Genomic DNA, 12058 nt, shown 5'->3' on the forward strand with positions numbered 1-12058 from the left:
TTTTATTAAAAATGTATGGGTCTTGTAGAAGTTTGTTATTTCAATAAATATTTATGAAGGATCTCTTCAATAAAGAATTTACCTTTACTGTATAATGAATAATATATTATAAAATATATAATTAAGGATAAAAAATAAATTCTTATATTTTTCATATATTTGAAATATAATAAAAAACATCTTCAAAAAGCAAATTGTTTTTTATTATTGGATTTACTGTTCGGAAAAGAAACAATCAATATATAATAAAAAACGTATAAAACTTGCATTCATATAAATGAGTATTATAGTAGTAATTCTATAACTATAAATTAGTATAAAACATGCTTTTTTATACTTGGAATAAATTATTTTTAATTTTTATGTCAATATTTATATATTTATAAATAATATCTACAATGAATTACTTATACAGAAAATTGAACCGTTAAATATAGACAAGTTTAAAAAGTTTAAAAAATGCATTGAAAAATTAATTTTAAATTAATTTAGTTTTTATTAAAAATTTATAGTCCAATAAATTATTTATACCGCAAAATATATTAATAAATATATAGTTTAGTATAAAAAAATACATTCTTATATTTTTTAAATAAAATATAATAAAAATCGTATAAGTATTAGGTATTCTTAATCGGAGTAGTAATTTTATAAATATAAATAAGTATACAACATGCATTTTTATAGTTTAAATATATTCTTTTCTCAATTTTTCTTCAAACAAATATTTATAAATTTAATAAAAATTATCTACAGTCTACAATAAATTACTTATATAAAAAATCCTATCATTAAATTTATAAAAAAACATGCATTTTCATATTTTACATATTTATTTTGTAATATTTTATTAAAATTCTAATAAATTCTGCAACTTATTTTGTAGTAACAACTCATTTTTTTCCAATTTTGTAGAAGTTGTTTAGAAATTCATTAAAATTCAATATATTTATTAATAATTAATGATTTTTTTTATTAATAGCATTCTATCATCAAATATATAATTATAAGAGCATGCATTTTTTGTATTTCATATATGTATTGTGTTGTAATTTTTAGCAAAATCCTCATATGAGTCTCATAAAATTTGTTTGTAAAATAATATATGTATATTATTGTTATATAAATAATAATTTAGCGAGACATTTTGAATTACTAAATTTTAAGTAAATTTTTGAAGAATCTCATATAATTTGTTTAATATTTCGATAAATATTAATAATATATGTATACAAATATTATATTATTAGATATTGTGTAAAATTTAGTGAGAAGTATATTTATCTCTCTCAATTATCAAATTTTATTTAAATTTTTGAAGAAACACAGAAAAAACAAATCCAAGCACCGATATGCATTAAAGAGGTCATCATAGTTTTAGAACGTTGCCTTTGTAGTGGGGAGATTATCTGGTTATTTTTACAGTTCTGTGATGAGTTCAGTTCGTTTTCTTTGGTTGTAAAATAAATCATATGGACATATTGTATATAGATAATTTTGTACTAAATTTAGAAAACTTTAGTAGTAAAAAGTTAGTTGAAATAGCAATACGGTGTAGTGAAATTAATTAAAATTGTAGAGCAGATCGAACAAGTGTGATACATAACCTCAAATGTCAAATGATAAAACTTGATTTAGCTTGGAATTAAAGTAGTAGGATAGTATTTTGTGGGTGTAATTACTTACATAAATTGTGTTATAAGCTGGGAAATATAATTACAGCGTGTTTATAGGATTTTGTAAATTCTTGTATAAATTCTTCGACTTTGACAAGTGTCGCCATCAAGTGACAGTTCAACGTTGTACCAACCTTGAAAAAGTACGAATTATATAAATATAATTATATAAATATAAATATCATATTCTAAATCGATTCTTATTTAATCCAAAACGTGTTTTAATACTAAATCAATTAAATAAATGTAATTTTTTTACATTTTTTGACAATTAATATTAGTAGTTTCCAGTGCTGCCATCATGCGGCCATGTTGGCGCTTGAATCTGAAAGATCTGCCAAGACAGTCGATGCTCGAACTTCGTAGTGTAAAGACATCATTCGCTTAAAAATAATTAAAATAATTATTTCTTAACTAAATAAATCGGTTTAAATTGTGTTTTCTTGTGCTAATAATACAAAAGTGTCTGTGTGATTGAAGGAATTGTTAAATTTCTTACTAAAGTGTTAAAAAAGTGTCAACAAGTGAACAACGGCCATCTGTCAAAACTGTTGAGTTTCGAAAATGTCTGGAAATGTCGACAGCTTCTTCTACTAAATTGTAAGTATAATAGACTTTGTAGTTCAATTTATTTTTTGCACTAAATTTGTCAAAATACTGTCAAATTAAAAATTACTAGTTATGATTTTTACATTAGGTAGTGTTTTACATTTGGAGTCTCAAATTTCAGCTTACCTTTCTGATTTATACAGTCAAAGTTATTTTCCGTATAATATAATAATTACTAGTCTCAGAATTTTGATTTTTTTGGCTTTACAATATTAAGAAATGATGGTAAAGTAAAAGTAGACAATGAATTTAATTTTCATAACCTTACTACTTTCACTTATTGTTAGACAATGAATTTTAAAGTGCTTATTAAAGTTTTTTTTAAACAAATTATTTTTTAAACAAATTATTTCAATGTAATTTTATTTGACAGTAGTTTGACAGTTTATTAAATAGTTTTTCAAAATGGCGTTACTAATTTGTGAATTTGCATTATATTATTTTTTATAAAGATTTTAGTTAAAATTATTATTTAGTTTAGATTAGATATTTTAGTAATAATTATTAGTAATAATAATAATAATTTATTATTACATTATATTATAACATCAAGTACTTGAAAATTTATTCAGAATAAAATATTTTATTCAATTAACTTTTGACAGTTGATCAAATATTAATTTGCAAATATTTTTAAAATGGCGTTCCTGATTTGTAAAATTTTATTGAATTATTTTTTGAAAATAAGGATGGACAAATAAGAGCTTCGTGACAAATCCAGTTAAAATTTATAATTATAAAATATTTTTTTATATTATAAAAAATTATTTAGGCCTGTACAATATATTTTTTATAAATTTTTGACAGTTAGTAAATGCCATTGACAATATTTTCTAAAATGGCGTTACTAATTTATAAAATTGCTTCATATTACATTTTATAAATAAAAATGAACAAATTAAAGATTACAATTAATATTTATATTCATAATATCATTTTTACAAACGATTTTAAAATTAATTTATGCTTAAACAATATTTTATTTAATCAATTTTTTACATGAGTTTGATAAAATTTAATCAACAAATATTTTTAATATGGCGTTACTAATTTATGAAATTGCTTCATGTTACTCACATTTTATAAATAAAAATTAACAAATTAAAGATGACAATCAATATTTATATTTTATAAAAGATTTTAAAATTTATTTATGGCTAAACCATATTTTATTTAATTAATTTTTGACATGATTTTGATAAAATTTAATCTACAAATATTTTCAAAATGGCTTTACCAATTTATAAAATTGCATTATATTATGTTTTTACATATAAAATGGCGTGACTAGTTTTTAAAATGGCGTTACTAATTTGTATTATATATAAAACAATATTAAAAATATGATTGCATTAAATATTAAATATTCCAATTGAAATTTATGATTTATAATCATTTTATATCAATGACAAAAATTTATCAGGGGGTAAATTTTTTTTTAATTTCATTCTAAAGATTCGCAATTTACTTAAAATTTCATGTATACCTACGTGAAATATAAAACATGAGGTATACTTAATTAAAAATACTTTTTTTAATTACAATCACACTTAGGACAAAAAATACTTTTAATAAAGATTTTACTATTAATATTATGAAAACAATATTTTTAATTTTTCCTGATAAAATTGGATACTTTTTTTGTATCTTTGTGGTTTAGTCTCGGAATTGTATTTGTCCATCTTCAAGCATTTTTATTTATTTGCTTATTTATTTATTCTTAAAGCCATTTCAAAGTAATAATATTACTACAGAATTTTTACCACATTACTTTTTGTTACAAAAAAAAAATGTAGAGGGATAGAAAATTAAGTCGAAATACCACATGAGCTTAAATGAATATTATTTTAATAATATATTTAGGCTCATATAATTGGAACATTAGGAACAAATATTTAGTTAATATTATAATAAAATATTTAAATTTAAACAACTGATTTTTCATTTATCATTTTAGATAAATCCCGCTCTGAATGCACCTAATTTTGGAGTTTTCAAAAAAACATGGGCTTGCATAAAAAGACGGATCACGAAAGCGGTTATTTCGAAGGCAGCGACTTAGAATCCCAATCTTCCGACAAAAATGCTCTTTCACTGGACAGTTGTCACAATAAAGAGATGACGACAAAGAACCACCAAATGAGTCCCACCAATGGACACCACCATCCCTCCAAAAGGGGCCAAAAAAGGTGCAGGGACAGCAGTAATAATACACCCAGGAAGCAGCAGAAACTGAGCGGCAGTTTTACCAAAAACCAAAACCATCATCCTATTAAGAATTTAAATAATTATGAAAGTGATAAGAGCAGCAACAGCGTTTTGGAGATTCGTGAAAGTGTTGATCATATCGATTCGGTTTTAGAAAGTAACGGCATTGTCGAACAAAATGGAAGGATTAATGTTGAAATTGTTAAGTGTAAATCAGTGCAAAAAGACGATTCTGTTATTTGTCTGGGTCCTATAGAAAGGACCACGACGAATTTCGACGACGAACTCGAGGAAATTAGCAGAATTAACACTCATGGTATGTCGATTATAAAACTAGATTGTAGGTGATAAAATACATGATTATACGACATTTATAGAACACTCTGGATTATTTATATTTATATGTTTATTATAAGTTTATACAGCAAATTATGCTGTGGAATGTCTATTTATGAGCAGCGATTTCTGCATTACGTATGCGTTTATTAATTTTTCTTCCTATAACTTTATATATATATATATATATACATATTAGGGTGGTCCTTAATATGGACATTTTCAAATTTTCTTGCCCCCAAGGGCTCAAATGGTTCCAAATTGATAAAAACCAATTTTCTGAAAGTTTTAGCTCTTCATATTGTCTTTTAGATAGAGCGCAATTCAATCAGTTTTGTATGAAAATAGCATAAATTTTTTTCTTCAAAAATTTAAAAAATGTTTTTCGATATAATTTAGCAAACAAATGAATGAGTTTTATTCAAAATTTGCTGCTAAGTTATACCTAAACAATTTTTTTTTAATTTTCAAATTTTTTTCCATTCTATTTCCATACAAAGTTTGATTGAATCTAAAAGTTAATATTAAGAACTAAAACTTTAAGAGATTTATTTATTCACTGTTGACGTTTCGGAACTAGGTACTTTCCATCTTCAGGACATCTGTCGAGAAACATGTTCTTGATAACATTTAAGCAAACAATATGTTTAAGAAAAGCAGAAGATGATGGATTTTTTATATAAAATGAATAAAATTGTGGAAAAAATAATGTACAGAAATATGGCAATATAATCAAAATGAAAATGATAAAAATAAATGAGTGGATTATATAACAAAATATTTAAATCCATCATCTCCTGCTTTTTTTAAGCATATTTTTTGCTTAAATCTTATCAAGATCACGTTTCTTGACTTCTTGATGTCCTGAAGATGGAACGTACCTAGTTCGAAACGTCGACAGTAAATAAGTAAAGAAATGGGTTTTTAAAAAAACTTTTTGTTTTTTATTACTTTTTGGATTCGTTGTTCGAAGCTCTACAAAATATTTACAAATGAAATTAGAAAATTATGTACATACCAAACCAGAAAAAACACAATAAATTATATAAAATTTATTGAACACTGAACTGATTTCAAGACTTACGCGGCACGTACGGTAGAGTGAGTGGATGCGTGGTGTAAGAAACAAAAGAGGAATGAGAAATAGAGAAAGAGATATAACGAACGAAAGATTCTAACACTGTAAAGAATTACTTTTTGAAAGAGATGAAATTTATAATGACTTTGTAAGTGACATGTAAAAGATGAGAGGAATTTCGTTTGTTGACACAAGAAGTATTAAGGAACGACACAACTATCTTCAGGTTTATCATATGTTCTGATAGCATAGTTTTGAATTGATTTGGGTTTCTAGAATTACATATATTTATATGAATGTTTTAAAATGCATAATTTATATTCGGCTATACCGCTTTCGATTTGCTGATTGGTTTCAATTTTTGTTAATTTACCAGTATTTTTATAAAGGTTTCTTCACAAATCCTGATCCAATTTAAAAAAAAAAGCGCTCATCCAAGTTTTTTTCTTGTTTTATTGGCGTTGTACATAATGTAGTACATTAGCCATTTACAACTATACTTTATTAATTAAACTAATTATATTAGTGGAATTATACTTAAATCTAATCAACTTCCTTCAATATTATTCTAAGATGTTAGGTTCGAAATTTATTTAAAATGATGGTCTGTTTTTCGGTAATTGACATTACAAAATATTGTCACAATTTTAGAAATTTAGAAAAAAAACTATTTATATTGGATTCATTTCAGATATCTGTAAACTTATGTTTTTCGTCTTAAGACAAAATATCACTCACCTTATTAAATATCTTACTTAAAAATATATCAATTACAAAAGTAATTTTATCTTCATGTACCTACTATGTTTTTCATGAAATTTGATTAATTCGTTTCATTATCAATATGGGTTCAATGTGTTATCTTGAAAATTATATCAAATTGCTTTATTGTAGAAGTTTTGTTAATTTATGGAGCCAAGGTTATGGGTATTTATCATATATATTTCTTAAATTGTGAGACATAAATCATATGGGCACTAATATCATTGTGTTTTTATTAAAACTCCAAAATATCTATCCTAAAATTTTAATGATATATATGCAATTTTAACTATTTGCTTCCTTACTAACAATTTTGTTAAACTTTGAATTGAAAAGAGTTTGTTCATTTATGGTAAAACTCCTTTTCTTAAAATAAGTTTTTATGATAAAACTTGAACAACTACATATCAAGATATTTTTTAAATAAAAAACCTGGTTAAAATTAAATGCAATTTTAGGCAAATATTCAAAACCTTTTTAAGATTTAGTTCAAATAACTAAATAAAAATGTACATGGAAATTTTTAATATCTTGGTTTTTAATTTGGGTTTCAGTCAAATTTAGTTTTTTAAATTATGACTTTTATTTTTGATTTAAATAAATCTATCTAAATTTAAAAAAATCTCACGGTATATTATAATCCTTATTGTTTTTTACCGAACTATTTTATATATTTTGCTCTTCATGTTTTATTTTGCCGATATAATTAATTAATTGATATATTTATTCAGTCTTCTAGAGCAAAAAAATTAACAAAGATCAAGTTCTGGAGTTAATTTTTTTTCACTTGATCTTTTACATATTTTCTTTCATATTTTCTTAAAAACTAGATCGCCATCTCTACCTTGTTTCTTTTTTTTTTGTCACATCATAATTCAATATGATTTTTTGAAATTCTTCATTTTTATTTTGCTAAAACGTTTATCTGAAATATAATGAGTAGCAGTTTTATCTTCATCAAGAAAAATGTAACAAATATCTAATTTTAGAGATCGTTTTTTAAATCAGATCCTGTTGCTTAAAGTGGGATTTTTATTTATTTCCTTCAGTAATCCTACAAAATAGATAACCATCTATTATAGATAAATAGCTTGTTCTTTTTTCCCATGCCATATTATTTTCAATAATGTTTTTTTTCTTCAAAGTTCTATTTGAAATATAAGAAGTAACAAGTTCAAGTTAATAACTTAACGTAATTACATTTCTTCTAAAGTGAAATATGCGTCATCAAATTTGGAAGTATATTTTTCAAATAGACTTTATGTTTTTATTTATTTTTTAATATAATCTTAGAAAATAGATCTCCTAGTAAGTCCTCATCGACTAGGGAGTAAATCTGTACAAATGCAACGGAAGAGCGTTACGCTTGAGTCGAGTGCCAATGATTCGTCATTCGCTCTCGATGATATCATGTCTATACGGGTCGATTGTGATTGGTCGCCGTGTCGCCTTAGAAGGTTCTTTGATTGTATAATAAAATAAATAACAAAACAAAATGGAAAATCTGCGCCGTGTAAAACCCGTAAGTTTATTGAAGTGTTATTTGTGGTTACTATATATTTTTGAGGTTATTAAAATATAAATTATTTTTTTCCTTCTACATTATCTTAGAAAATAGGTCAACATATATAATGCTCTTTCCTTTTTAACTAAATCCCACGGCATTACATTGTCGTAATTTTAATTTCCAAATAATTTCGTACAACGAAAGTAATTCTACTCTAACCTACTCTCTTTTGTTCTAACTCTAATTACAGTTGCATAAGCACTTTTTCGTTGAACATACATACAACGATTTCGACATTGGACATTTTTTTTAATTCTTTATTAAAAAGCATATTTCGATTTTATTAGATAATCGCTTTCGAAGACGTTTGTTTGAATTAAATGTATAGAGGTATTTCATAAACCCATTTTTATATTGCGTTCATGGCCATCGGTGTAGGACTCCGCGCGTCGTGGGGGCTTCCTTAAATATCTAGGTCGATTTAATTTTGTATTTTTTCTGATAACGTGACCTAGTTTATTGTTGGAGATACCTTAGATATGTGTAATCTTTGAAATAAGAAAAAATTTATATTGTCATAATTAATGTATCAATTTGAAAATATAGATTTTTCATCTGTGCGGACGTGAATGCTATAGCATTCACTCTCAATGCCGTGCAGAATGATATTATTGCTATGTCATTCAAATTTTAAAATCATATATTTTGAATTTAATTTTATATTTACCTTATGTATTTGCAATTATTGTATCTGTAAAGGTAATAACTGATTCTTGGTTTAGGTAATGCAAATATAAATGATAAATTAGTTTGGGCAAGCACATTGGATAAAATAAAGGCGTAATACTTGACGTGGATGCTATAGCATTCATCGTACATAACGATTATCTGATATGATAATCTGGTGTTTAATCAAATTTCGGATATCACTACCAATTTAACAATAAAATGACTATCAATTTTTGTATCTTGCTGAAAACTTCTACTGGCCGCCAACGTGTTAACTCTTTGTTGAAGTTTGGTCAGAAAATTCGATTTGCTAATTCTATGTGCTTTGTAAACTGTTCGGACGTGTTTTCATTTTATTATATTAGCCATGAAGGCGGCAATCTTCATGGCATTGAGCTTTTACACCGGATTATTGCTACCAAATTTGGATCAGACTTATTTTTTACATTTGTCATTTGGTCCTTTTGCCAGTATGGTACTCGGATTTTAAGGTGCTCTTTACAAATTTCAACTTTGCCTCCTCGAATTTTCACGGCAAGTCGCCGCCATGTTGAAAAAATGGCGTCAAAAACAGTTTTTTTAAATCTCCTTTTCGGCGTTTTGATGTAAATTCTATCTAGAAATGGCACTCATGTGGGTGAGTTACCATTGAATATTATATTAATAATTTTATTATATTGGCCATGAGGTGGCAACCTTAATGGCTTTGGGCTTTTACACCGGAAAGTTGCTACCATGTGGAAGGGGTAGTAAATTTGGATCAGACTTATTTTTTCATTTGTCATTTGGTCCTTTTGCCAGTATGGTACTCGGATTTTAAGGTGCTCTTTACAAATTTCAACTTTGCCTCCTCGAATTTTCACGGCAAGTCGCCGCCATGTTGAAAAAATGGCGTCAAAAACAGTTTTTTTAAATCTCCTTTTCGGCGTTTTGATGTAAATTCTATCTAGAAATGGCACTCATGTGGGTGAGTTACCATTGAATATTATATTAATAATTTTATTATATTGGCCATGAGGTGGCAACCTTAATGGCTTTGGGCTTTTACACCGGAAAGTTGCTACCATGTGGAAGGGGTAGTAAATTTGGATCAGACTTATTTTTTCATTTGTCATTTGGTCGTTTTGCCAGTATAGTACTCGGATTTTGAGGTGCTCTTTACAAATTTTGCAACCTCGAATTTTTACGGCAAGTCGCCGCCATATTGGAAAAATGGCGTCAAAAACAGTTTTTTTTAAATATCTCCATTCCCACGTTTTGATGTAAATTTTATCTAGAAATAGCACTCATGTGGGTGAGTTACCATTAAATATTATATTAATGATTTTATTATATTAGCCATGAAGGCGGCAATCTTCATGGCATTGAGCTTTTACATCGGAAAGTTTCTACCATGTAGAAGGGATAGCAAATTTGGATCAGACTTATTTTATTCATTTGTCATTTGGTCGTTTTGCCAGTATGGTACTCGGATTTTGAGGTGCTCTTTACAAATTTCAACTTTACCATCTCGAATTTTCATGGCAAGTCCCCGCCATTTTGAAAAAATGGCGTCAAAAATAGTTTTTTTAAATCTCCTTTTCGGCGTTTTGATGTAAATTCTATCTAGAAATGGCACTCATGTGGATGAGTTATCATTAAATATTACATTAATGATTTTATTATATTGGCCATGAAGGCGGCAATCTTCATGGCATTGAGCTTTTACACCGGAAAGTTGCTACCATGTAGAAGGGGTAACAAATTTGGATCGGACTTGTTTTTTTGACTTTTGAAACTGAAGTCTGCGTTAACTACGTGGCACAGACAAAACACTTTAAGTCATTCTGAATTGTTTGACACCAAAGTATGTGCGTTTGTGCCAAAATTTGACCTCTAGTCGAAGTTTTTTCAAACAGTGACCTTACTGCTTCTTTATAATTATTAAAAAACGCTTAATTTTTCATACTTGAACAAATTCTTGAACCGATTTTCAAAAGTTAAAAGCCATTTGAAGTTCAATAGCCAGCTTGATATCAAGCAGTATGATATCAAATATCTACTTGAGGTTGTAGATCTCAAATATGATTTTAAGTGACAATTGTCTTTCGTTGGGAATTGTCCTGAATAGTTAATTTATCAAAATTTTATAGTCACAATTTTAGAAGTTTTCAAATTTGAATTCTTATATATTTGCTTTATATCTCTATTATTTTTCATATCCATCATTTATTGTCATGATTTCCAAATTATTAAATTTTTCACGGTAGTTATTATTCAATTACTACGGTACACCAAAAATTTTGTGATACATGCCGCTACTAAATTGTTTCTTATTTATTATTATAATAGTGAAATTAAAATCTTTTATTTAGAAAACAATTTCCTATACCGTTTTCTTCGGATGTAGCGGCATTTTTATTTACTTTAATAATAATCTCCGTTATAAATCCAATTAAGGCGATCATGTGGCGCATACTTAAATTATTGAAGCATGAAAATATTTCATATATGTAGTTTGAGAACGAAGACCTTAGGAGTTTAAATAAAAAAGGTCATTCGGATAAATTAAATATGGTTGGTAAATTATTTGGAGCTGTGAGATTCCTGGTTCTTGGACAGCTTAATGTCAAGCAGGAGTGGAAAACATAAATATGTTTCCAAGTGATAGATATGTTTCCTAAAGAATTGCACTTTACCGTCGTTGCTGAACCAAGAAGTCATTATAAGAGAAATAGTTCTGGATCTTCTGGATAATCTGTAATTTGAGAAGTACCAAATTGTCTTGAGAATTTCGTATCATAAATAATTTAATACTACAGAAATTGTAATAAATTCATCACATAGAATTTGGACAACCATTTGGGTTGCCATATATAAAGTGTTAAGTCGATCAGTCAGGGTAGGGCTCGTAAAGTTCTGATACGATGTTAAAAATATTTCTTAAGAATAATATTATTGCTGGTATATTTGAAACGGTTTTCCATGTTTTAAATTAGAGTCAATTCTCAATTTTAATTCTACTTCAAGCATTTTCTTTTTTATTGATCACCAATAAAAACTGTATACGTTTTACAACCTAGTGTTATTAGAATGCAACCCAGTGGTTGACTATTCTCTTAGTGAGCTGAGATTATTACTAGTTTCTCTGTTGATATAAATCTGATGAACAAT

General features: G+C 26.5%; 1 protein-coding gene across 1 annotated transcript in view; it reads left to right on the plus strand.

Annotated features, from left to right (window-relative positions):
• Window positions 1-1399: 1399 nt before the first annotated feature.
• The window catches only part of LOC113389014 (ribosomal protein S6 kinase alpha-5-like), a 155062-nt gene continuing 144403 nt past the window's right edge, over window positions 1400-12058 (plus strand). Inside the window, exons 1-2 of the mRNA XM_026626048.1 lie at window positions 1400-2276; window positions 4243-4809. Coding sequence (XP_026481833.1) covers window positions 4290-4809 — 520 coding nt within the window. The 5' untranslated portion in view covers window positions 1400-2276; window positions 4243-4289. The remainder of the gene's footprint in view (window positions 2277-4242; window positions 4810-12058) is intronic.

This window comes from Ctenocephalides felis, unplaced genomic scaffold, assembly GCF_003426905.1.
Source record: "Ctenocephalides felis isolate EL2017-DRISC unplaced genomic scaffold, ASM342690v1 CF-g0.4_SCAFFOLD_03573, whole genome shotgun sequence".
NCBI classification, from domain to species: Eukaryota; Metazoa; Arthropoda; class Insecta; order Siphonaptera; family Pulicidae; genus Ctenocephalides; species Ctenocephalides felis.